Source organism: Paramisgurnus dabryanus, chromosome 10 (assembly GCF_030506205.2).
Source record: "Paramisgurnus dabryanus chromosome 10, PD_genome_1.1, whole genome shotgun sequence".
NCBI lineage: Eukaryota > Metazoa > Chordata > Actinopteri > Cypriniformes > Cobitidae > Paramisgurnus > Paramisgurnus dabryanus.
This window is the reverse complement of record NC_133346.1, coordinates 2251314-2278479: the sequence shown is the minus strand read 5'-3', so window position 1 is coordinate 2278479 and position 27166 is coordinate 2251314. Positions and strand designations below refer to the sequence as shown.

Sequence of the window (27166 nt, the reverse complement as noted above, 5' to 3'; positions counted from 1 at the left end):
CATCATTTTAAAGCTGTGACAAATAACACAAATATTGAACATCGTCAGTGTCAACAATGTTATTACTGAATCGATGATCAATTTATTTATCCATGCACCAAAAGCTTTTCAAAATGCCAGTGATTTAGTAGTTAAGTAGTAAAAATACCAGATTAAAACCACTACAATATAAAATAATTCAACCCATTACAGTTACATTCAAATATTTGATAATATATGAATAATTTTACTAGATATAAGTGCAGAATTTAAACTAATACTAGAATAATACATGGAATACAAAATAATGGTTTGGTTAGTTTCTGTCCACCTTTCATAACCATTTAACCTGTTAATTTGGCAAAGAGGAACAGTGCCATCTAGCGGTATTGTCAGATACAGACTCACTAGGGAGAAATTTAGATTAACTTTAAAGTACATTATGCGACCATAAACCTTCAGTGGCTCAAAATTAAAAGTGCAGTAATAAAATTAAGTTGTAACCAGGTCTCCCACACATTTAACCAATTAATCTTCACGTGTTTGTGATTACCAGGCAAGTATTTTTATAGATATTACATCTGCGAAGAGCAAATCCTTGTACTTATTTTTTATTTACTAGAGAAAATGTAATTGACATAATTTTAACTCCATGACTCTTACGATCCTAAAGATTACAATTGTAACATTCCCTTTATTTTCCAGGTTTGTAGTGACCATATCCCTGTTGAATTCAGACACTACCTCTCCAGTTTTCATTGTGAACAATCAGAAAGACAGAAAAGTAAGACAGGTGTCAAAATTAATTAGATATACTGTTAATTTTTATAATTCAAAAGCTGCAAAAATCACACCGTTGTACATTCACTATTTCCCCTGATTTTCGACGATCAGAAAAACAAACAGTATTGTGTAATTCCCAAGAAAAACAGTAAATTCTCTACATTGATTCATTCATTGCATCTGAAACCTTGCCCACCCACATGACCTGCTATCCTAAAAGTCACGTATATGCATACAAACGTAAACCACACATCCTGAAATTCAAGACAGTATTTTGTACACGTATGTAAGTAAACACAGACATCAGTGCACTGATTGTTCAATTATGATTGAGAGATCAAAACATTCTGACTTCCTGCTAACAGAACGCCATCAGAAGACCCACGACTCTGAGGAGACAGAAAACAGACGCGTTTGGTACAAGAGAAATAGTCTGTATGTGAATAAATTAATAGACTTCTGAGCTAGCATACCGTCAAATCGTGACGTGCCGAAGGACTACGTGAACATTTGTGGACCTTATAATACGGGGAAATATGTTAAGTCTATAAAAAAGTGAGGAGGAAGTCTCGAGCCCCAATCCATACTCTAAACTATCTCAAATGTGCACTATAGGAATCACTCAGAGATGTTGCTAATAATAAGAACAGACATCAGGCACAAGTTTGACTCCAATGGTGCAAACTCCAATCGCCTGAAGAAACCAAGACCATTAAAATAATTGCAAACACACTGGCCATGATAAAAATGAAATCAAATTACATTTTGCCAGTGCTCTCGGTTTGCAACTAGAAAAACTAGGACAAAGAACCGTACATGTGGTGCACTTTAAAAGCTTAAAGTCCTTTTATTATGACAGACAAATCTAAATGAAGATAAAACAGCCCTGAACATCATGTTCAGCATCAGGAAAGGCTAACGCAAACATCAAATGCTCTTTTTTTGCTGATCTGAGCTGGTGCATGTCTGTGAGAAATGAAGAGGCCAGAAAGACCCAAACCCTTTATCTACCTGAAAATTAGATCCTCGCTCGACTCGATAAAGATCAAGTGTCATTTAATGCATTTTTAAAAGTTCATTCTAGGTTGACAGGAGAACAGGCATCTATGCACACATTCAGGTGGATCCCACACCTTTCCGAACATGACATTCCACACATACACGATTACTGGATAAAGATCTTTAAAACCTATTTTCAAGAGGTTGCACTCACAATAAGCAGCAAACTATTTCAGAGCTAAAATAATTTATATTCGCCATGATGTTCGGGTCTGGAAATCACAGCTTTCCCTGATATTTCCAGGTTTTCCGTAAGCGTGGGAACCCTGGGAGCGTTACAGGTAGATTAGCAATATAAAAGCACTTCGCAGCTCTAGAAAAGCAGCAGTGGCAATGGCTCTGGTAATTAGTCTGGAGGTTAACCACATTTATCTGAAGAGTCCTGAGAGCTTTTTGTCATATGAAGGGGTCTGTCCGAGAACGTGGAGGCATTCTCGAAAACAGCCACTAACATGCCTGAGCTCATGCAAAGCCCCTGTATTTCCAAGTGTGCAATAGCATAACATCTAGAAAAACAAGATATGACAGGCAGGACTTTGCGGATACAACGAATGCAAATGTAAAAATTAAACGGACAGAAGTGCTTTTATCTGGGGAGAAAGATTGAACAGAATAGATCATGATGCAAAAAAAAAATCTAAACTGATATAACAAACAACAACAAAAATGACAACAACAACAACAAAAAGTAATTGGTCCAATGCCTGCCAAATTATGATTTTTTTCTGAAACAGAATAACACAATCATACAGCAATACTTTAACCTTACAAATTGGTAATAGTCAGTGTAATAAACCTGCCTGAGATTCTCTACGGTTCAAAAAAACAGGCGAAATCTCATCCAGCGTAAACGGTGTCCGCCCTGAGGCAGGCGTGTCGTTCGGTACTACCGATCATTGTGTCATTCTTCAGTCTGGTGGAGGACAGCGCCCCCATTGGCCGGGTTGTTTGGATGCGGTGATGTCTCGTCAAGCGTCGTTGTGGTTGGATTCTTTAGTTTTGTCTTATTGTTCGTGAGCAGCGCTGGTGCCTCGAACCTGACCGGTTTTACGAAGCTGAGAAAGAGAGGAAAAACATTACTCTTACGAATGTGGCGTAACTGAAGATGACTTAAAATACAAATCAACGTGAATTACAATAAATTGAATTCTTGCATTACACCGTGTCCTAACCCAGGCACGACACAAAGTGACAAAAATTATTTGCATCTATAAAGCGAGTGATTATACATAATCTGAGGTGTGGTTTTAACCAGGTGCCAACATGATATTTGTTTGGTCACGTCATTATTTCCTATCATTTTTGCTTTATCTGATATGTGCAATTGTCTCAAGTTTAATCAAATATTGATCACACAGACAAGATTTAAAGCATCCCTCAGTTTAGATTTTGAGTAATGCCTTACGTAAGAAATCTACAGATCAAGGCATGGAGCCTCAAGACGGTTCATCAAACATTTTGTACATGTTTACATAAGTTAACAGTAGATGATTGTGTTAACTGAGGATGAGTTTCAACTATTGTCTGTGATCACAGATGCTTTTGATAAATCTTAACTTGTATTTAACTTTAAACATTCTTTTAATCTGACTTTTTGTTTTAACCAGTCACAGGCGCAAGACATTTTGTTGGTGCTTGATGTTTATCAGCTGGAGAGCGGCATCACTGGGCGTTGGAAACGTTGTGCCGTGCCCGGATGCAACACTGGTGAGGAAATACTGTAGTTATTTAACTCTCGCACATACACATGCACGATCGCTCCAATCAAAGAGCGCAGGAACACACATGCAAATTACAAACACACTCTGGAAAAATCAACAAACACAAAAGTGGTGATTAGAAACCAAGAACACAGCAAGAAGAACAAATGGGGCGATGGAGAGAAATGATGGGAAAAAAGATTTGGGCAGAGACGCCTGGAAAGACCGTCGGAGGAGTCTCATCGCTTCCAGAACGTTCCGCGGCAAAGCCAAGCGCAGGGGGAGGGAGAACAACACGCAAATCTGAAGCGGCTGTGCTCCGACTCTCCGTAGACGCAGAATTCCTCTCGAGAAGAAAGTCTATAAAATGAAGTCCATATAAAGCACAGAGACGAACAGAAAAGACTCAAGCTACTTTGAAAGAGGTCCAATAAAGCCAAACATGACACATGAAATAAACCCCCCCCCCAGAAAAAGAGCAAGACTTTGATTGAGCCACAAATAAGAAAAGATTTAGGGAATAAGATTCTGTCATTATTTACTTTTCCTCATATTGTTCCGATCTGAGTTTCCTTCTAATGTGGAACATAAAAGGCAAGGCGACGCCTATGAACCAATGCCATTAACCTGGCACAACGCATATTTGAATATATTTGAAACCGGATACGATTTGAGAGCTAAGAGGGAACGATTTACAAATATTTCGACCTATTCTGCACAAAAGCAAGCATATGCCTTCAAAAGACTGCATTTAAAGTGCACAAATCATCAGGACCGCTGTTATCAACCCTGACAGGCCTTGGTCATAATACTCTTTAGTTGCATGGAAAAAAACAATGCAAAAACATCTCATGTTCCACAGAGGAAAGTCATATGGGGTTTGGAACGACATAAGGAAAAGCAAATGACAGAATTTTTCAACTATTGCTTTTAAAACGTGAGCGCTCCAAAAAACGATGGTGTATGATGGAAACACAGCAGATTCGGTAAACATCACAGCCTGCCACCATTTTGAGCGACGATCAACAGCCGTTGGCCAGCAGCGGCGAGCGAGCCAGTTTATCCCTGCCCAAAAAAGCTCTTTTACCTTTCAACTGCCGCCTACAACCATTAGATCTATCAGATGAGCCCACTTTAGGGAGCGACTAACACCTGTTTTTAATTTGGGCCGTCGAGGCACTATTTTCCTCTGGCCGGAGTGAATGCTATTGGGCGGTTCAGCCAAGAGTCTGTCTGAAACCACTAACGCTTTAACTCGGGTTACATTCATCCACACGTCAGCCAGGACAAGAAGAACGGCAGAAGTTGGTTAGTAAGTTAGTTGTGGCTAGCTGGAATGGAGGCAGTAAAGTGATGGGTTAGTGTGCGAGTGTTAAAAGGAAGAACGGCCACCTCTCCTCCGGCGAGACTTACAAAGTCACTCCACCTGTCATGTGTTACTAAAAGGTTTGGGCTACTCCTCAGCTGCGGTCGTTCCTCGTACGTTGCCCTTCTGACGCATCTAAAACAGAACATGTGGTTAAATGCAACCTGATCACTTACTGGTGTCCACCTGGAAAACATTAAACCAGCCAATAACAGAACAAGGAAAGCATATTTAGATCATTCTCAAAGAAATATTTAGGTCATATTTTAGCCCAAAACCAATAGGAACAAATTCCTGGTGAGAATTACTGGCACCCATAGCAAAAAGAGGGTGGAAATAATCCAAGTATTGTTTATTTTGATCTTTCATTCAAAAAATTCATCCAGCATTTCATTGAGGTAAAATGACAAAAATTGGACACTGTTTTGTGAATAAGGGTTGGATTAAATAAACAACGCAGGTTTATTTTCACAGCTTTCTTTCATTATATTTACTCATGGTGCCAATAAATCTGACCAGGTCTGTACTGTTTATATAGTGAAGAAAAAAAATGATATTATTTGGATGTGAAATATGACCTGGATATAGCTGTGACTACTGTCAATGCTGAGGAACTGAATGGGTTAACTTTGACATCATCATTAAAAACATTCACTATTTCCATAAAAGGGTTGAAAAAAAAATATATATATATATATACCCTGGAATCTTTATGTCAAGAGCAGCAAAGCCAAAGTAAATGCGATTCATCAAATATTAGTCAAAAACATACTTTCTGCTTGGCAATCGGATAGCAGCCGCTTAAAAAAACTGTTTTCTAATATAAGTTTTACTGCTTATAGGGCTTGTTCAGCTTTTAAATCTGAAGGCAATAACAGATGTTGATTAACTAGTTTAGAAGAAAGATTTAACTTATAATATGACTGATAGGTTGACGGGTTAGGAATCACTTTATTGGTTTTGGCCAACTGCGGCTGAAGAATAAAAGTAATAAGCTAGCACGCCTGCGGGACCTGGAGGAGAGCGTATTGATCGATATTTCCCAGGCACTGAAGGGTTTGTGGTTTTTTTTGGCTGCGTGCTGAAAACGATCGCAGAGCGTGTCAGAGTTTGGAAGAGCCGCGTGCAGTTGGATCGTCGCATTTACCGAGCAGAGGAAAGAAACCGGGCCAAATGCTATACACTTCAGCTGGGACGCGTTCAACACAAACACCACTGAAAATAGAGATTATGAGAAAGCTGCCAGGAGTGACCGGTGGAAAAACCCACCAATATAACTTAAATCTGTAACCCTTTCTATAATGTCCAGAATTCAGTGTGTTTAGGGCTACGGTCAAATAATGACTCCTGGTGCTAATATCCCAGGTACTAAATTTTTTATTCCACATATAAACGCCTAGCGTTACGCTGTAAAACCCAACCAGATGTTCACTTCAGACTGATGTACAGGGTTTTCTGTGTCTTCTGTAAATATATTTCAGTGCGCTGCTTTCTGAATTTTCATTTATTAGCGCGATGTCCTGCTACTGAATTACACATTTTTTGCTTGAAAATGCGACCACTTTAAAATGAATATTTTGCAAGACTTTAAATGAGTCTAATGAATCAAGTGTAGTTAAAGCTGAAGTGTGCAACTTTTTGATGTCATAAAAGCGTTCTGCTTTAGCTCGTCCATCCAGTGTTTTTTTTTTTTGATTGTTGCGTGAAGTCCTTGATCTTGTGGCACGTTTTCATCAAAAAATGCTATGGAATATAAAAATTGGCGGGAACTCGCAAAATTGGCGGGAACTCGCAAAATTGGCGGGAACTCGCAAAATTGGCGGGAACTCGCAAAATTGGCGGGAACTCGCAAAATTGGCGGGAACTCGCAAAAACTGCGGTTGGATGAAAATAAGATAAAGTTGATTCCCCAAAACCCTGTTCTCATTCAATGATGTTCACGTTGCGTAATTACATCACTTTTTTACGTTCCCATGGCAACAGGGGGCATGGCTGCGCTTGTGTGAAGTAAATGCAACATTTTTTTACTTTCTACTAACATATATATGACTTCTTGCTACGAAAATGCAAGCCCCGCATATTTTGCGCGTGAAAATCTGCAATTTTTGAGGCGAAAGTGTGGTGTATTTAAAAAAATGCATCCCTCACATAAATATGCAGACTTTGGCTGATTATGCATGGAATTATGCGATCGCATAATCACGTTGGAGGGACTATTTAGCGGTTTAATGAGTAGAGAAAACTATCAAGTAGGGCTGCAAGACATACCAAAACTAGTGAAATATTGCAAGAATGCACATAGCGGTACACATATCGCAATAGTTGGCAATAACTAAACTATTTGAATACTTAAAAAAGTTAAGAAGCTGAAAAGGGTAAAATGTTGTCTAGTTTTTAAAAATATTTTATTATTATTATTAAAGTAGATTTTACAAACTTAAAGCATTACTGTATCGCATACCACATTGTGCAAGTTATCGCATATTGGAACCATGTTAAATACCGCGCAGCTCTACTGTTAAGTAAAAAAACCCGCTGACAAATTTTACAACTGTTAAGTAGCACTGCAAGATATACGAAAGCCAGTGGGATATTGTAAGCACGCACATCGCAATAGTTTGCAATAACTGAACAATTTTAATCCTTCAAAGTTATGTACTTAAAAATGGAACGTTTCACATTGTAAAACATATGTTGTCCAGTTTTTAAATACATTTTATTTTTATTATTATAAGATATATTTTACAACCATAAAGCATTACTGTATTGTATATCGCACTATCCAGCAAGTTATTGTATAAATACCGCGCAGCCCTACTTTTAAGTACAAAAAAAGAAAATGTTTGTTGATGGTACAAACAAAGCAATGGAAGAAAAATCGTCAAACATTTTACATTAGATTATTGTACTGACCTCCTCCAGCTCCCTCTGTGTCTTCTCCTCCATCCGGCGGATGTCCTCCATGGTGAGCTCCACCCAGTTGTCAATCCAACAGAAAAGCTGACGGTGGAAGTTGGTGAAGATTCTTTTTTCTTGCTGCAAATGAAGAAGATATAGAGGTCAGTGGATTATCATGCCTTTACTTCATATTTTAAGAATCATAAATACAATCATTATAGTTTGCAGCTTTCTCAATATCAGCCATAAAAAACATATCGACACAAAATATTGTGGGACATTGAAAGATCATGCTTTTTTTCTTTACCTTGTGGATGAAGTTTTCTACTTTGGTTTGAAGGCCCCACCACTTAAACTTGACAGTGACTAGTTTGTACGCACACATACGAGGGGAGTCTGGTTTAGCCAACAGCTCTTTCTGTTCAGGCACAAACACAAAACGGTTTTAAAGGGAACCAACTTGTAAATTGAAGATGTCTGAAGATGCAATAATGGCTCTCACCTTCCAGTCTGGTCCTAAAGGTCCTCTGCCTGTTTTCTCTGAATGAAAGATGGCAGGGTCTTCATTCTGTTTATAGTCCTGGGACACAAAGGAGAACAACAGTGTAAATGAGTAAAGATTCACTGCACGGGTGTGAATTCACTGGCGGCACATCTGTACCCCACCATTTAATCTCTAAAACCTCAACGATCTGTACTGTGAACATATGGTAAGAGGGATTAACCCAAACCAGGTCTGATCCACTTAGGTCATTAAAGAAACGATGTGAAAATGTGTTCCAGGCCTAACAACAACAACAACAGCAGACACTTAAATGCCCAACTGGACTGAGAAGGGTCACCCAAAAAATGAAGAGTGGGCGTTTAAGACTTTTCATTGATACGCCCATTCTAGTCAACACACTACGGCACTAAACTGTATTTATGCTCCCGGCACACTGCCAAAATGAGGTCACATGGAAACATGCGAGAAGAGCATTTGGATTTATTCAAAGCAGCTGATGTCTGACACAGTGTGCTTGTCATCTGGTGGACGGTACCAGTCTGTTTGATCTCAAGGATCAAGTTTTCATGCAGAGACAACCATAATGGACCCTCTTAACCAGAAGAAAGAACGAACGTCTGGAACGATTAAGAAAAGCAGGGGTTCGGAGTATCCCCGTTTAGATATTTCCGCACTGGTAGCAGACGTACCTGAGATAAAAGCCTTTTGGGGAAACTAGCGAGCCACAAGTAATATAGGGTGAGAAGTTCAACGGTTCACAAAAACTACTGTCATGTCACTTACCCTAATCTAGTATTACACAAAACACAGTTGCAAAATATGCAATATAATAAACAAATTTTAAAGAGTGCATCTGTGCATGCTTTTTGGACTAATATTACCCCAAATTGCCAACAAGTTTTAAATGTATTAACTGTTAAATAGTAATTTCCATCACTAGCAAAGTATAGGCTTCACACCCCAGTAGTATCCTTACACGGCAAACCGACTAAACCAAATTTAGAGGGCAAATAGACTTGGTCACCACCAGAAGCTCTAATGCGAACAAGCCCTTACATATTTGCATCAGACGACCGAGTTAAGCAAATTAAAATAAGGAAAGGGAAAACATCAGCAGTTTATTTAAGATCACTGCATGTCTAGGGCTGCACAACGATTAATCGCGACTAATCGTTCACAGAATAAAATATTTTGTTTACATCATAAATGTAATATATTGTTTCTTAAAATGATATATTAAGTATTTATATTTGTGTATAATATAAATTATTTATAAATAAAAAGGAAAGGGAAAACATCAGCAGTTTATTTAAGATCACTGCATGTCTAGGGCTGCACAACGATTAATCACAACTAATTGTTCACAGTATAAAATATTTTGTTTACATCATAAATCATAAATGTAATATATTTTTCTTAAAATTATATTTTGATATATTAAGTATTTATATTTGTATATAATATAAATTATTTATAAATAAAAATGTATATATACACACACATGTATATATTTTTCAATATATACACATGCATGCGTGTGTACTTATTAGGGCAGCATGATTAATCGCATTCTTAATCGCGGATGAATCGCCTCCGATTATGAATATGATATTTACCCTCTTGTCAGTAAAGGTACGGATCTGTGTAGTAAATGCCGCTCCAGCTAAAAGCAGCTAATGGCGATTTATTACTAATCAAGGGACTGGCTTTACTGATGAGATGTGCGTGACAATCGCATGCAATTAATCGTGCATCCCTAGTACTTGTATAGATTAGTCGCGATTAATCGTTATGCAACACTATGTATGACCAGTATAGAGTTGGAAATCAAAGCTCAAGATGTACTTTGAGTAAATAGTGAAAGACAAAGTCACCTTGAGGTCACAAATCTAAGCATTTCTATTGGTTAATGTAATGTAAAGTACAGTGAACTCACTCCAGGTTCAACTTGAGAGCGATCGGCTATATCAATGTGCACAACCTCCACAGTTTTCCAGGTGGTGGGATCCAGCTCGTGTACCTGACCACAAAATAACAAATCATATGAAAACATACAGGTGATTTAAGCATGTGGTTACAGATGCATTCAAAACATCTCGATCAAATGACAACCAAAACAACATCGTACTCACGTTCTCTAATGAGCCCAAGTCAGGTTTGTGCCATGTTTCGATTTTAATCATAAAGTCATCTTTCATGTACTCGTTCTGGGGAAAGGAGAGAGAGTGATGTTTACATTCATGAAACAGGGCTTCATCACAAACAGGAAAAATGACTTCACTCTGTTGACCTTCAGCACATGTAATGCACAAACATCAGATCTCTTCAGCGCTCCAAACCACATGTTTTTAAACTGGCAGTAATACTGATGGGAACATAGTCCTACAAGACAGGAAGTAAACTTGATGTAGTCCAAGATCTGAGTAAAATGGTTTATTTATGGTGGTTCATGTGGACATTGGTCCCAAAAAAACCAACCCAAATTTGGTTTTACTATAAAGCAGCAGATACGGTGTTCAAAATTAAAGTATTTAGACACTCATAGAGAAAAATGTTTGTCTACTACACCTGTGGTCATTCTTCATACTAAAAATCCACATTTATACCAGCCTGATTTTAAATGGCTCAGTAAGTGAGAACACTTTCAGCATCACTAGTTATGAAACGACAGAGATTTTAATTGTGACCCAAGTGTCCAAATACTTTATAGGGTATACTAGCTACACTTCTGGCATCAACAAAACTTCATTTAAAGGGGTCATGACATTAGGAATCAATTTAGCCTTGATCTGTTTAGAGATGCAACAACTAATCGAATAGTTGATAACATTCGATAACAACAATATCAGGCACCCACTAGTGTTCAGTTACTAAACTTTAGTCAGCGCAGCAAATCAAATACGCTTAATCTTTAATTCTCTTTAAAAGAGTAAAAATGTTGCTGTGCTTGTACACACTAGCTGAGAACGATATATCTGTCTTCGCTAGTGATTCATTTATATGCTTCCTTTTATATGCTTGTGAGATTGTTTGGGTGTCTGTGACATGAATCAACCCACAATGTGCTTAAAAAGACTATTTGTAGTGAAACTGCTTAGTAGCTGCATCATGTAGGCTGTCAATCATAGAAGTGGGCGGGACACCGAGCCAGGCCGAACGCTCTTAAATGGGAAACACACAAATCGGAATGTTGCAATGAAAAACAGGGTGGGAAAGGTCATAAATTACTTCAATTTGTATGTTTTTCAGCAAAGTACACCTTAGAGAACATAACAATAATAAAAAAAAACATGTCATGACCCCTTCAAACGGATAAACTGCAGGCATAACACAGTAAACAGTCGTGCAGTGATTGTTTAGTGTACACTAGTCATAATGACAACACAGGGACAGCTAGGGTTTGTACTTACAGTGACAACTGAAGAGATATGGAGCAGCATGCAAAAATAAAAGAGAAAAATAATCAGGTGACACAGAAAACATTCCTATTGAACACATCAAAATAGACCAACACAAACAACTTAAGGTTATAACTCTTGAACCATATTCTCATACACAAGTACTTGAACACAAATGATTCTGGATACACAAGCTCAATTTCACACCTTGTTGCGTTCCAAAACGTCAGAACGTAATTCACACTAATCGTACACAATGAATTATGAGGGGGGGATTTTAAGGTCACTTTATTGTGACTTTAAGAAATGAGGTTTAATCTATGAACGCATGTTAAAGGGGACATATCATGAAAATCTGACTTTCCATGTTAAAGTTTAGTATAATTTGTATACTAAACTAGTAAAGTTGGTATAATTTGGGTCCCTAGTGCTTCTATCAACCTAGAAAATGTGAAAAGATCAACCTAGTAACTTAGTTTTGGTAAACCATTCTCTACAAGCATCTGAAAAAATAGGTCACTGAAATGTGGCTCCCCTTGTGATGTCAGAAAGGGATATTATTAAAATAATACCGCCCCTTAATCTGCACCATCCAACCACGGCACTGCCATTTAGTGCAGAGAAAGAGCGAGAGACAGAAAATAATTGACAGCACAATTCAGTTTCAATTTCAACAAACTACCATTATGGTGATCAGTGTTTGCATTATCAGCTCATTTGCATTTTTAAGGAAACACCCAAAACAGCACATTTTTGCTCATAACTACAAAGTGGCAATATTAATATGCTATAGTAAATTATTTATATGGTATTTTGAGCTAAAACTTTACATACGTACTCTGGGGAGTGGGACACGTACGTTTTTAAAAAAAAAGAGTCTTGTGAAATGTCCCCTTTAAATAAAGTCATTTGCATCGGAGTACTTGCAGAGAGTATGTTTCTACTGTAACGCTTCACAAAAAGACAAACAAATGTCACAAAAAAAAAAAACCTCACAGTTCACGTAAAATGTGTCAATATGTAATGCATTAATATTGTCTGATGCACACTTAACGAAACACAATGGATTGCAAGATATTGAGCTTGACCGTGATTCACTCACTAGTACGGCAGTATGGATAAGCATTCCAGGCTTTTTCATGGAAAACTAAAGCCCCCTCTGGTGCGATCATCTTCACAAAGCCTGGAACTTTACTGAACAAACACAAAACATGAGAGCGCTAACGCAAAACCAAAGAAAAAGTCAAATCAAACATCAAATCACTTTACAAATATATCAATTACAAAACATTATATTATTAATCTCATAGACTGTATGAACTAGGGCTGTCACAATGATTAAATAATCGTCTTATCGCAATTGATTGACCTCATTGTGATGATTTCAGATCACTGCAATGATTGCATTTCTCTCTTAAAAACACAAGGGGGAGCTGCAGCGCCTGTATAAACAAGACCGTATCTAATGGCGCTCCTTGACTGACAGTGTAACGCGATACATTGCATAGCCATTTAATACAATAGAAAAACAAAACTTTGATAAGCAGTATGAATTGGCAGGTAAAACAAACATCTTCAAAACAGCAATTTCAAATGTAGAGATTTTTTTCAGCTTTTGAAAATATATATTTGAAAAGATATATTTTAAATAATTATTTTCAAATATGTGTTATGTGAATTAATATTAACTGCCAGGTAAACCTGGCAAAGATTTAATTTAAATAATCACAACAATGTGTGAAAATGATTTCATGAACAAACAAAAAATCTATGAATTAAAAGTCAAACAGGCAATTAATTTTTATAATTGTCACAATTTATTAGACAATTAACCGTCAGCCAAATTTTATAATCGTGACAGCCCTTACTGTATCTCACGATAAAGAACTGTTTTACAGTATTAGCAAAGTGAAGCCATGCAGAATAAACAACAGCCTGTTTTTACTCGCTTACCTCTTTAAGTGGTAGATTTTGTGTGTGTATTGTCCCTTTTCGCCATCTTTCTCGTATGGTTCGTTCTTCAGCACTTCGATGCCCTCACCACCGCCCGTCTCATTCTTACTGGCTTCAGCCACAGAAAACAGCTGGCCCACTTGATACTGCAGAAAAGATGAGATATGTTTCATGGCAGCTCAGATCTTAGACGTTTGTATATCAAAAGCAACCTTTAAGAAATAGCTCGACCAAAAATCTATCATTGTTCTATCACATCAGCTTGTTTGCATAATCGTTTCATAAAAATGTAGCACTTTGTAAAATAACAAAAATTTTACACCAATGTAACTATCATTTAGAAAAGTAACAACGCCTGTCATTGATGATCTGCACAATTTGATGTATAATTCACCTTTGCAGTTATACACTCATATTTAATACAGTGTTCAGTTTTTATGGCCTAAATATGAGTGGTAATGATGATTGCCACCAGCAACTACCACTAATAATAGCATAGCCTACTTTTCACAATCCAATGAAGTCATGACAGATAAAATCTACTCATGTCCAACATTATTTCATTATTGCACTGCAAATGCCAACAGATCATATACTTGTGCCTCTAAAATGTCATGTTGGCCAATAGTTAGTATCCCAAACATGGATACGAGACCCTATAGATGTATTAAAAGAAATGCAGTGAAGTCTCTTGGGTATTTAACAGATCTTGTGTAATTACATTACGTCTCCTCCAGCACTTCAGATATTAAGACAAAGCTTTGCATTGTGTGACTGATTAAAGCCTTAGAGGCGTTTACAGCTAAGATTTATAAAAGGCAAATAGGAAACAGCGGTATGCATGTATGAACGGTTAATCTAGCCTTTGAAGAAGATAATTATAGTTTAACAGGCAAATTCATTAAGATATTTTGGGTAAATTTACACCGGCACAAATCAGGCTTTTCATTCACCTCCTTACATGCGACAGTTTCTGAATGACATGAAGAAATTAATATATTTTCAATCAAGATTTAGGTCACTTTTATATGTGGAAAAAACTGGATATGACTTTGATTTATGGCAATGTGACATCAAATGTAACCCAGGACTACTAATTAGGGATGCTAAACAATTAATCGCGATTAATCGTTAGCAGAATAAAAGTTTTTGTTAGCATCACATATGTGTGTAAACTGTGTATAATAAATATGTATATATATAAATATGAACACATTCATGTATAATTTTAAGAAAAAAAATGTATATATTAAGTATTTATATTTATATATAATATAAATTATACATTAATATACAAATGTATATACACATGTAAACATTTCTAAAACATATACATGCATGTGTGTACATTTATTTATACAAAGTTATTATACACAGTTCACACACACATATGATGTAAACAAAAACTTTTATTCTGCTAACGATTAATCACGATTAATCGTTAAGCATCACTACTACTAATCTAATTTAACTTTAACTTATGTCATGATTGTGCATTCATTAAGCTGTGCATAAAGACAAAAAGTTGTAAACTGATGTAAATTAGCTCTCAATTTAATGTTAAATGCTAATGCACAGACATACAGACATAGCTGAAAAACTGACAGCTGCCAAAAAATCTCTCCAATAGTAGCGTGTGTGTTGTGTACTACGAATGAACCACAGCCACGAAGCAAAATATCAAGCGATGCCAATCAAGTAAACATCAATGCTGCATGAGATTCAAACGTTCCCCGAGGGCAAACATGTTCAACACGCAGAGGATGAGGTCTCTGATCAAACCCAACCTGCGCTAAAATTGTTTAAAACACTCAAATATTTTATACGATGCTGGAACGTCAGAGAAACATCATGTTAAAAAAACAACTGTCTGATAGTGAAACAGAGATTCGCAAAAACGAAAGTTAAGAGTAAGTGAGTGAGTAAGATCAACAACAATGTGACACTGTGCATTTGCATTCAAATATTAACTTGTTAGGACAGGTGGAGGTATCTAGGTAATCAAAAAACAGTACTCACTTCTTCCACTGAACAGGGTAAAACCACCCGACTGTAAGAAGAGAAGAAACAAAATTGTAACACAAATTAAAACTTCACATTTAAGACAATGCAATATTTATCAAAAAGAGGATAAAAATGTAATGCAAACAATCAAATATGTGAAATATAACAGTTTAGCTGTAAAACTATGTTTGATCAGGTTATTGTTTTGGAAATAATCTGATATTTATATTCACAAGGAATGCTTTAAAATGATCAGGAATTATTAACATTTATAATTTTACAAAAGACTACTTAAAAATAATATTCTTTGAACTATTTGTCCTCAATTTGCAGTAGTAGTGAATTATGAATCTAGTTTAATATGAATCTAGTTTATGAATCAGTGGCGACCGATGACTTCTCTTCCGAGGGTCATGAATTCAAAATATGTGTTCGGAGTGTCATGTGTGTTGCTTGTCATGTCAAAAGATGTGTTTGTTGCATCATTTAGATCATGCTTCTTGTCAAAATGGTTTATTATAAAAAGGTTTATGATAAAAGAGACGCTCACCATCACAAAATACTCACAAGACACTCGCTTAACACTTAACTCTGATTACACATGAGATTAAGCATCTGTAAAAACGTATTTACAGGGCTCCAGATTGCCCCCAAATGGTGGCATTTTGCCCCTAAAATTTGAGAGTGTGCCACTGAATTTTAAATCCAGTTGCACATGTGCAACAAGTAAATTTGACCTTTTTTTCCAAAAGTACACAATAAAATGTGACACTGAATTTGAAACAGCACATTGTACTTTCTGCATCTATCATTAAAGTATTTATTAGTAATACAGTGGAAATTAGTAGAAATGTGAATATTTGGTTAGCATGTTGATTTACGGTGTGTGCCCCTAAATTTTCTGGTTGCGCCCCTAAAATTTTCAGTTGGGAGCCACTGTGCTCCTAGTGAAAAAAGTTAGTCTGGAGCCCTTATTTAGTATCTGGCAAAGTTTAGTGTCTCTTTTATCGCTTATTTTGACAAGCAGCATGATGCACATGGTTCACATGACACACTGAACACATATTTTGAAATGACGAAGCACACACATGACGAGCTAAATACATATTGTGACGAGTTTCGCAACGTGTACCCTCAAAAATTAAGCCACCGTTTGTCATATGCATTATGACAAAACACATAGGCACAAGACATGCAAGAACCAATGATCATGTTACGTATCAACGTGGAGCCTGCGTGCCGCCATTTTAGATCAGAGACAACTTACAGTGTCGTTTATATTTAAACGTTACTTATAAATCTCTAAATAAGCTCAAAATACGAGTCTTTTTCACTCACAAACGTTTTGTTGACATATATTAATCCACTGGAGTATTTTTTCTGATGATGAATGGGCTGCAATCATTTGCCCACTAATCAATGCCATTACAAAGCAAGGAAGAGTCCGTTTATCATTTCAGGGTTTCCCGCAGAAAATTTGGTGGTAGGGTTGGGCGAGTGGGCGGGGCAGAGGGTGTGGCAATCAAAGGGGCGGGGCGTCATGATGAAAGTTAAAATATTTTTATTTAAAACACTCAAAAAAAAAAATTAATTTTGAAGAAACTATGACAGAAAATGAACACATACTAGATTATTAATGAATTAAATGTTTTTAGCTCTAACGGGAATAGATGTGTGATGAAGTGAAACTAAAGGGTTAATAAACACAAACTAAAGCAGATGTTGTAAAACGTCAGGCGAACGATGATAGATAGCGCAAAAATTTTAAAAACTGATTATTATTTCCTACTTATTATTACATTATCTTAAAGGAGTGTAACTCCTGTAGCATGTAAATAATGCACATAAATAACGTGACCAAGACCGTCAACAATTATATCTAATCAACAGGCATGTGACACCTAGCTAGCAGGTTGCTCAAACAACAAAATCACTAGCTAACTTACTTTAAATTTGCAAGAACTATAGACTAATACAATAACAGGCTTAAATAAACCCAAAACATAAGTCCACTTACAGTTCTCACGGACACGCGTTTTATGAACTGGCTATCCTCCAGACATGACGGAACACGTCTTTATCTCATTTCGGCCATGTGGCGCGCGCGCGTGCACGCTCGCGGTGTGAAGCGTGTCTGCCCTATTCTCCGAGATGTTTTATCAACTGGCTAACGTAGTTATCCACCAGACAGTGACGGTCCGGACCACGTCTTTCTCATTTCGGACGCGTGGCGCGCGTCCCTGCTTGCGGTGTGAAGCGCGTACGCGCTATTGTACGAGATGCACCTCACGGCCTTTTGTGCAGCTAAATTTTTTTTTTTTGACTATCTAGTTAAGGTGGTAGGGTTTCCAAGCTTAGGCGGGCCGCCTGAACTGAAATGTGCTACGGGAAACCCTGCATTTAATACAAATCTAAACGTGTACGGCTGAAGAATGGAAGTCATATACACCTAGGTTGGCGACCTGGCGTACAGGTGACTAAATAAGTGCTAACATTTATTTCTGCGTGAACTATGCATTTTTAAGTCAGAAGCGGTCTTCGTCTTCCACATCTTTCTCTGTCTCATCTATATCTCATTTCCATTCTTCGATCAAGACAGCAGCAGTGTATCTTATAACGTTTAGCTGTCAATCAAAGCACAATGACAAATATCACCATCAGTCACTATGATCGGCCTATAAACACAATGACCTGGTTTCACAGACAAGGCTTAGCTAAAGCCAGAACTAAGGCCTTAGTTAAATTAGGATTTAAGCATATTTTATATACATGCCTTAGAAAAGGATGTTTGTGGTGTGACGAATCAATGGCACTGACATATTTTAAGATCAGTGCAAGTTATTTTCAAATGGGACAACTAAATGTGTGTTTTACTCTAGGACTAGCCTTAAGCCTTGTCTGTGAAACTGTGGGAATATGACCAAACAGCCTGGCTAGTAATATCTTAGTCAGTCACTGGTAGTGGAGGACTCGTATGTGGCTAATGCTAAAAACAGTATCTAGAGAGTGGGCGATATATACATGACATACCGTAATTACAGTACAGTCTGACGACATTAAATGATCACATTAACGTCAACTGAAGAGTCATCAGCTGATGCAATATCAAAGTGGTGAAATACCGTTTCCACCTATCCTCACAGGAAGACAGGCACTGTTTTCTGGATTACTCAACACTGAAACTCCCCAGAAAACCTCAAGAGGTTGAAATGCTCTTTAAACCGCAATGTGACTCAGACATTATGAGGATGTGTACATTGTTAACCATGTTACTCTACCAAGTTTGCTCTGTCATGGATACCAGTCAGAACACCAGTTAACCGTGCATATAGTCGCTATGACAACACATGCACACCTGTTGCATTTCTGCTGATAGTGAAGTTACCCAGAATGCACTAGGGTACTTTCATTTGCATCCTCTAACAAAACTAAAAGCTCAGATACTTCAAATAGTCTAGGGCTGCATATCGATCAATTGAACTAATCATTTGCAAAATAAAAGTTTACATATGTGTGTACACTGTGTATGATAATAATGTGTATATATACAAATACACACAGATGCAAGTATATATTTGTAATATAATTGTATACAATACATCATTATTATACACAGTACACACACATATTACTAGTCGCGATTAATCGTTTTGCAGCCCTAAAATAAGCCAAGTTACTGGAAAATGTGAATTATACAATACCATCTGACAATTATGCCTAAACTATCTTCAACTTAGATGTTTTCATTCATGTCATGACTCATATATCCTAGTGTACAGATGACAGCCTTACTAGATAACCACATCTCAAGAGAATAGAAAGACAACACCTGACAGGACACAAGAATCGGGTGTAAATAAATTATTGCGGGCCTTGGCATTAACCATTTAAGTTACCGTTTAAGTTTAAGTCCAAGTTGGTTTCAGTGAATGTACAAAATAGGCTAAAATGTCTATAAATAGCAAACTTACCATAAGTAAATATAATTAGCTTAAATGGTTAATAGGGCGAACCGTCGTTTGATGTTAAAACAGACGATAATGTTAACCAGTGATAAATTCATTAAACGCTTTAGCAGGCTAAGTTTTCAATCATTCGTATGGACAACCTGAAAAATCAACATGTTAAAATCCCCATATGGAAATGAAGAGAGCGAAAGTGTATTCAGACACTACAACAACTAACTTATCTGTACGAGTTGTTTTACACAGAAGATATTCAGACAGTCCAACTGTGGTAAAGACATTAACACACACACACAAAAAAACGTTAAACTCTGATCCGATCAATAACGTTAGTTGCCAAACTTTCAAGCGGTTTTACCATCAAAAGCGTTATCATAACATACTCCAAAATGCTATTTTTGACACAATTTCACATTTTTGGTGATGACGAACATGGTAGCGTTCAAGCGTGTTACTTTTTGCGACAATAAATAAATGTGTTATCCACAGTCTGAGGTAACCACCAGATTGGGTGTCGTTAAATCTTGACGGCTAAACGGCTATGCTAGCACGAGTACATTGAAACTGAATGGAGACGGTAAGCCTAGCGTGCTAATGCTAAAGCTGGGCCTCGAGCGCGAGCCGGTGTCTAGCGAACTTCCCGGCAGCGAGTACACTCTCGCGCGTCTTTTTTTCCCCACAAAATAAAAAAACGAGACAATTCAATAACGTATAAAAACGTTAACAGTGGGAAAAAAATATTTAAAGATTATACAATTATTAAAAAATATATCTATTCACTTGAACTTACTATTCCTTGATGAGCACCATCTTCTTTCTACCGGTAAGGGCTGCGTGCGGGCCTGCTGACGTCACGGGTTACGTCTCAAGGCACTTGGTGACGCCCTCTACAGCCTGTGATTTGTTTCGATTCTGATAATAGCCAGTTTATAGTTTATTCTGTACCAAATATGTTTGTTTAGTAAAAAAGGCTGCACAGCAGCTAAAATGGTAAAGTTTGCAATATAAAAAATCAACATTTTAATGAGAAATGTATTGATGCAATTGATTTTACCTTTTCAAAATTGACTGTGGTAGTACCATAGTAATGGTGTCATTGTACTTTGAAATACACTACAAGTGTCATACAAGTCTTCTTGTATCATACAGCACCAAAAAACAACTTTTACTACCAAATAATTGTATAAAAATTATATGCACCTATACATTGTTTTAATGTTATCCTATTTAACACATTATGTGTCATTTTGTGTTGATTTTCTGTTCAAATAAATACAAGCGACAACACTGAAGATGCGTTAAAACCACATAAAATGTGTTGTTCCAATAATAACACACAGATGTGTCTAACTTACTAGACACAAAATGTGTTGTTTTAACACAACCCTTTTAAAATAAACACTGCATACACTACTACACTATCATACTTAACTTCACTTTATTACATTTCCTAAAAACTAATGTTTGATGTTTTGAAGTGTGTTGTGTGGATGCGATTGCATTCGTTGTTTTTACTGTCATTATCACGCTGTAATGTTCAGATTGCTGTAACTGAAGACCAAAGTACATATAGTATCAGTTAAGGAGTAAACATTAAATGCATTATCAATATATAAATCAATATAATGATTAATCTGATAAAAACATAACCACAACTCTTTTGTTAGGAACTAATTGTAATGTGCCTGTTCCCCATAAAAAGTTATAATATACATAATAAAAATATACATTTAAATATTAAAAAAACATATGGAAATCATAATTGTTTATAGACAGTATGCGTAAAAAATAGACAATATAAAAGCATTTGTGGTACTAAATTTAATGTATGTTGATTTAATGTAAATCATTGTAATTTTCATTGCTAAAGAGAAATTTTTGTCTTAAAAAATAATGTCCCAGTCAAACACAAAATAATGGTCTGGTCTTTCATGCAAAATTTATTTTTTATATTTTCCTTTAGATTTTGAGGTGAAATGCGACACTTTTGTCACAAGATTCTCCTACAGTAACAATAAAAAGGAATGTAAGACTACTGCAAAAAGTTAAATTCAACTTTTTTTATTGAGACCATTTTACTGAGAAATGACTGAAATATGTTTGGATGAGAGTCCACATATGCAAAATCTCTGTTAAAAAGACACTAAATGACCGGAGAGCGAGGGAACCCATGCTGTAATACTGACACTCAATTCACACAGACTTCAGGTCAGGTGCACCGCCACCACCTCAATAAAAATATCAAAATGTTTTCAGTTTTTTGTGCATGGTTTGCTTCTTTAACAATATAAAAACATGTAATACTGATTGCAAAACGTTGATTTAATTTACAAAACAAATAACTGTAATAACAATTACCATTCATAATAATAATAATAATAATAACAATAACAATAATTATATTAATAAAAATCAAACAAAAAATCAAACAAAATAAACCATTCAAAGCCGCATCATCTTCACTAACACAAACAGCGAGCGTCTTTTTCATGAAATACCATTTTGGTATAATCTCTGTTTTTTTGTCTGACATGCCCTGCACAGGTCTCAGATCAGTCTGCATATATAAATGGTCCTTTACAGTGTAAGTGGAAGCATAAGGATTATATGCTCTCTGCACGGAATGAAACAGTAGGCAGGTTGAGGCTTCTGGGAATGTGCAATTCCTAACCCAGACTGTCCTTGTTACTGTTTCAGAGTTATAAATACTCAAAATACTCCTTTTTTTAAACGAGTTTTATTGAGAGAAAGCAAAAATAAACGTCTCAACATTTAGATGAAGGAAAAAACCTTCCGGGCGACAGGAATTTGTACCCGTTCCCCGTGGGCAGTCGAATGGAGTGGGATCCGGGACTACTCCCTGTGGAAGATGTCGGAGAAGGAGCTACCCTCTTCGGGTCAATCTTGCGATGGCCGTTGGGCGGATTTCTAGAGCCGTGCTCTAGCGATTGGAGCCCAGCGGCTTGCAGTTCATGCCCGGGCGTATCCTGTGACCCTGTCACAGCGTGGCGGGGCGAGAGATTAAGCAGGCCCAAAACGTCACGTTTGGCGGTGCTCAGCTTTCCACCGCGGAGCACACGCATTGGTCCGGAGTGCTGCTGTTGGGTTGCGTTGGCCCAGAAGGTCTTGAGATTGTGAATGGCTTGGACTTTCTCATCGATAGCAGCCAGTTTAAGCCGGTCAATATCCGGTGCATCAGCTGGGCTGGAGCGTGTCGAGCCAGTAGAGGAGTAGGACAGCGCCGGGGAAGGCGCGCTGCCGGCAGGCGACTGGTGGCCAGAACTGGGCGAGATGTTGCTGGGCGACCGTGAGATGTGCCCGCTGTAGGGTGAGCTGGGGTACTTGAGTTTAAACTGGGCATGGCTGTCGGAGGTCGGCGACGGTTGACTGCCTTCTTTCAAAGATGTTTCTGAAATTGCAGGGCTGTTGTAGCCCGAGCTCACCTTTTGGAGGGAGGACGAGCGAGAGGGTGGTTTAGGACGTGTCGAGAGTGGTGACGACTGGGCTTTAATACTGGCTCTGCTGTTGGGTCGACTGAAAGCACTCGTCTCCGAGGAACGGAAAGCAGAGCCCCCCGTCGGAGTCGGGGGCCCTCCGCTGCCCGGCAGGACGTTTCCCGTACTCCTTTGCAAAGTCTCGACGGCACGCATATGGCTTTGCGTTTCTTCCAGGATCTTCTGGGCGAGCTCCTGCGGGTCTAGTGGGGCTCCAGGCGTACGTTCCTCCTGGGACTTCACAGTGCTGTCCGTCTCTGTGCTGGACTGATCGGACTCGCCCGTGTCCGAGGTGCTCACCTTTCCCACTTTCTGGAACGGAGAGTTGGGACTGGGCACCAGAGTTGTTTTCACAGGCGACGTTGGGGTGCTTACACTTCCTCTTGTGGACACCGACACCGTGTAACCCCTGCCCGTCCCGCCACGCGCTGCACCCCTGTGATTCTTGTGGTTTGCGGGCCGGGGCAGCGTGTCGCACTGGCTGCCCAGCGGCTCACTGCTGATGATACTATAACCTTCATATTCTTCATCGTCGTGACCTCCGACGGCACCGTGCGGAGACGATCGACTACGGGGCACAGCGTGTCGATGTGACGCAAACAACCCAGCTCCGCCCCGGTGCCGCTCCAGTTCTTGCTGGCGCGAGCGCTGGCTGATGAAATCGGCGTCGGGCCGGGACAGGAAGCTCATGGAGGAGGCGATAGAACTAAGGCTGTAGACGGAGATGGCATCTGAGGCCAGGCTGTCAGGACAGGGTGGGGAGAAGGGAGGGTTGGGGTAACCCATGGGCAGCTGGTGGGACACAGACTGAGCTGAGGCCAGAGACTCCAATGAGGATGAGCTGTCCAGACTCAGACGCTTCGGCAGTTCAGTTGAGTCTAAACAAAAACAAACCCAGAAATTGATGGTGATGAAATATTGATATGTTAGCCTAGCATGCTATGCTCCTCCTAATCTCATCATTAGATTTGACAGTTTAGCCTGAATTTAACAGACAGGATGAAGCGATGCTTACCAAACAAAGCCAGCAGTGACTGCAGAGCGAAGTGCATGATGCGACGGTTTGCCTGCTTGCCCGTTTTCAAAACCACCTCCTCCTGACCGACCTCACACAGGTCAAACCCTGAGGCAGAGAGAAAGACTCTGTCAGTATGGACTAAACATTTAAAGCAGGTCAATAGTGCTAAAGTTGCTCTTACCTAAAGCAGCGAGGAACTCATGACAGCCAGGGAGTCTCCAGAGCTGAACACTGATGGAAACTTGAATGGGTGCGAGAGAGAAATCCTGCTCCTTCTCTACAGACTGAAGCTGAACCAAAACCTGATGGAGCTGAAAATAACATCACACACATTATTAGGCTTAATTCATATCTGTAGAAGAGACTGTAAATGTATTATACAGCTAATAATAATTGATGTTAGTTAGCTTTATTCGTATACATTTAACTTTAAGTCAACATGAATTGAAATCAGAATTCATTTAATTCATTTGTACTCCTGCACATTTCTTGCATTATTCACCATTTTCATCCCTTGCTGTCTATCATACAGAGATCATGCTTGGCTTTATTTTGGTATTGAATTTCATTATAAATTTCCAATAATTTACTCTTATACATAACATTATTCTAGTGCTGGGCAAAAAATTTAATCGTGATTAATCGCATGATTAAAATAAAAGTGATTTTTTGCATAATATATGTGTGTGTGTGTGTGTAATTATTATGTATATTTAACCACACACATACATATATTCATTTCAGAATTTTTTATTTATATATAATTTTTTTTATTTTGTATATAATATAGAATATATAAAAATATAAATATAAATATATAATTACACACAACACACACTCATATATTATGCCAAAAATCTTAGGGTCCACTTATATCTGAAACCCGAGGTCCAACCCGAGACCCGAGGAGGTTCAAGTTTAAAAGTTTTTTAAAAGTCGGGCGTAATATTAGAGGCATCGGGTCTCATGTAATTTAAAATTATTATTTTTTTAAATGAATTGTGTTTTTACCGAGCCCCTAAGGTGACATTGGAGTAAAAAAATCAAAAGTTTAGTTTCATGCGCACACGCGAAACCTTCATGCAGATTTTTTTTTAAGTTTAGTTTCACGTGCATGCAAAACTAAACTTTATTTAATTTTTGCTCCATGTCCCCTTAGGGGCTCCGTTGCTGAACGGCCCCGAGAAGACCCAAACTATATTGCATGTGTGCATCAAGTACTTTTCCAACCCCTCCTCTGTTTGCCAAGAGCGCTTGTGACATTGTGAGGCTGGCGGTTGGTTAATTTTCGTTGGGACAGACCTGTCAATCAATTTTAAATGCACATTTTAGCGGTTACCTAAGTGTCGTCTTCACATAACAAATGAAAATGGAGCAGCGGGACAAATTGGTTGGGAGACCACCAGGGTTTCTTGCTGCCTGACTGGTGCGTGCAGGGCTTAAGACTGCACCCATGTTTGTGCAGTTTACATTCAGTCCAGTCTAATTAAAAAAAATTGCCACTGGTTCGGGTCGGACTCGTGTCTAATATTCTCGGGTTTGTTTTGGGTCAGATGCAGCTCGGGTTTGGGTTAAAAGCGATTCGGGTCATTTCGGGCCATGTACACTTTTTTGGACCCGTGAAGACCTATACTGACCTACGTATACAGCTTCTTGTTGACTTTAAGTTGACTATAGTGTGTTAGTACAGACACTTAAATGAGTTAAAACAATAAGAACTTACCATTCCCACTACATTTTTAACAGCCTTTAATGGTAAGTTAAGGAAAAGAGAGGGAAAGAGGATTTAGGATAAAATGCAAACAAACATTAGCAACAAACAGCAGCTGTGGAAAACATCCACTCAGTTAAGATCAGTTCATGACTGATCACAGATCAGATGCACAAGCGCAGGACGGTGTGTGACGCATGTGTGTTTGACACATCATTCTCACCCGGTTGATGAGTTGTTCTCCGGTTTCTGATGCGGTGATCAGTTTACACAAGGCTTGAAGTGCAGGAGGTGGCAAACCTGCAAACACATAGTAACAGTACATACATAAACATTACACATTTTTTAACAACAATAATTATTTTATAGTTTTAAAAATATACTGAGGTGTCTGATAAATTAATCACTACAGTGAAATGTTATATTTCTGTAATGTTGTGCGAGAGATGTTGTCATACCGAGCAGTGACTGTAGTGTTGTACTGCAATGTTGTAATCTGTCTCCAGGGTCTGATGTAGGGAAGAAGACGGCAGCAGGGAGTCCTGTACCAGCTGAGTCCAGTCTGAAACCCACCGCCGTCAGCAAAGCTTGCCAACCCGGTACACCTCCTACTTTATTCTCCACACTCTGTTGAGATGTGTACATTGAGTTTCTCTGACCGTTCTGAATGCGCTGCAGGGATTTCTCCACCTGGAGGAGCCGTTGAGACACAGATGACAGATAGACATTTGTTGGATATAAATGTGCTGAAAAATCTCATTATAGGTTTGCATCTGATTAAACCTTCTTAAGGGTGGCCACAAAAGAGACATTTCTTAAGACATATTACTTAATTCTACAAAATTTAAAAACTACATTTCTAAATAAAATCATCCTACACTGAAAACAACTTCTGGACATCGGATGCACATGATTAAATTAGGTTTTCTGAAAATGAAATGAACATTAATTAAAATTAATTTAATTTTAAGAAAACTTCATTCAATCATGTTGAACTGGTGTACATAATTAAATTACGTAGATTCAACAATTTTTTTAAGAAAAATCTTTTTTAGAAAACTTAATTCAATCATGTGCAACCAGAGATGTTTTCAGTGGACATCCTACAAATAAAATAAAACAAAATAAAATAATTTTTATTTAAAAAATAATAAACGGGTCCTAATCACTAATCGAAGTTTATTTCTGCGATAACAACCTGCTGCATGTACATTATCCCGCTTATTACACGGCTATTTACCTCATATGTAAGGTAAGTAGCATTAAATACTGATTTAAAATATTTTATCTGCTAATTTTTAAAGGGGCCATATCATGAAATTCTGACTTTTTT

General features: G+C 37.9%; 2 protein-coding genes across 5 annotated transcripts in view; both read right to left on the bottom strand.

Moving 5' to 3' along the window:
- Nucleotides 1–48: 48 nt before the first annotated feature.
- pitpnb (phosphatidylinositol transfer protein, beta) lies at nt 49–20466 on the bottom strand. Of its 2 annotated transcripts, XM_065263592.1 has the most exons (12): nt 20401–20466; nt 15661–15691; nt 13642–13787; nt 12791–12882; nt 11701–11708; nt 10423–10497; nt 10227–10310; nt 8288–8365; nt 8093–8203; nt 7801–7923; nt 4935–5022; nt 49–2876 (listed from the first exon to the last, which is right to left on the bottom strand). In XM_065263592.1, exons 1-11 carry the CDS (start codon nt 20418–20420, stop codon nt 4975–4977), a joined length of 816 nt encoding a protein of 271 aa, XP_065119664.1. In that variant the 5' UTR covers nt 20421–20466; the 3' UTR covers nt 49–2876; nt 4935–4974. The 2 variants fall into 2 exon arrangements, with proteins under 2 accessions (XP_065119664.1, XP_065119660.1); XM_065263588.1 differs by lacking the exon at nt 4935–5022.
- Nucleotides 20467–21655: 1189 nt separating this feature from the next.
- The window catches only part of ttc28 (tetratricopeptide repeat domain 28), a 296324-nt gene continuing 290813 nt past the window's right edge, over nt 21656–27166 (bottom strand). For 2 of the 3 annotated variants that reach the window (XM_065263595.1, XM_065263606.1), the window contains 6 exons: nt 26292–26523; nt 26057–26133; nt 25846–25869; nt 24304–24433; nt 24120–24227; nt 21656–23982 (listed from right to left, as the gene is read on the bottom strand). In XM_065263595.1, the coding sequence (XP_065119667.1) occupies nt 22376–23982; nt 24120–24227; nt 24304–24433; nt 25846–25869; nt 26057–26133; nt 26292–26523 (2178 nt within the window). In that variant the 3' untranslated portion in view covers nt 21656–22375. The remainder of the gene's footprint in view (nt 23983–24119; nt 24228–24303; nt 24434–25845; nt 25870–26056; nt 26134–26291; nt 26524–27166) is intronic. The other variant, XM_065263601.1, reaches the window with a different exon arrangement.

What these genes read in the sequence shown, in the direction of transcription:
- pitpnb (XM_065263588.1), bottom strand. Translation starts at nt 20,420, where the DNA reads ATGGTGCTCATCAAGGAATA. An exon ending in ATGGTGCTCATCAAGGAATA is followed by an intron (nt 15,692 to 20,400) that starts GTAAGTTCAAGT and finishes CTCTTCTTACAG; the next exon opens with TCGGGTGGTTTTACCCTGTT. An exon ending in TAGAAAACTTCATCCACAAG is followed by an intron (nt 7,924 to 8,092) that starts GTAAAGAAAAAA and finishes CTTCATTTGCAG; the next exon opens with CAAGAAAAAAGAATCTTCAC.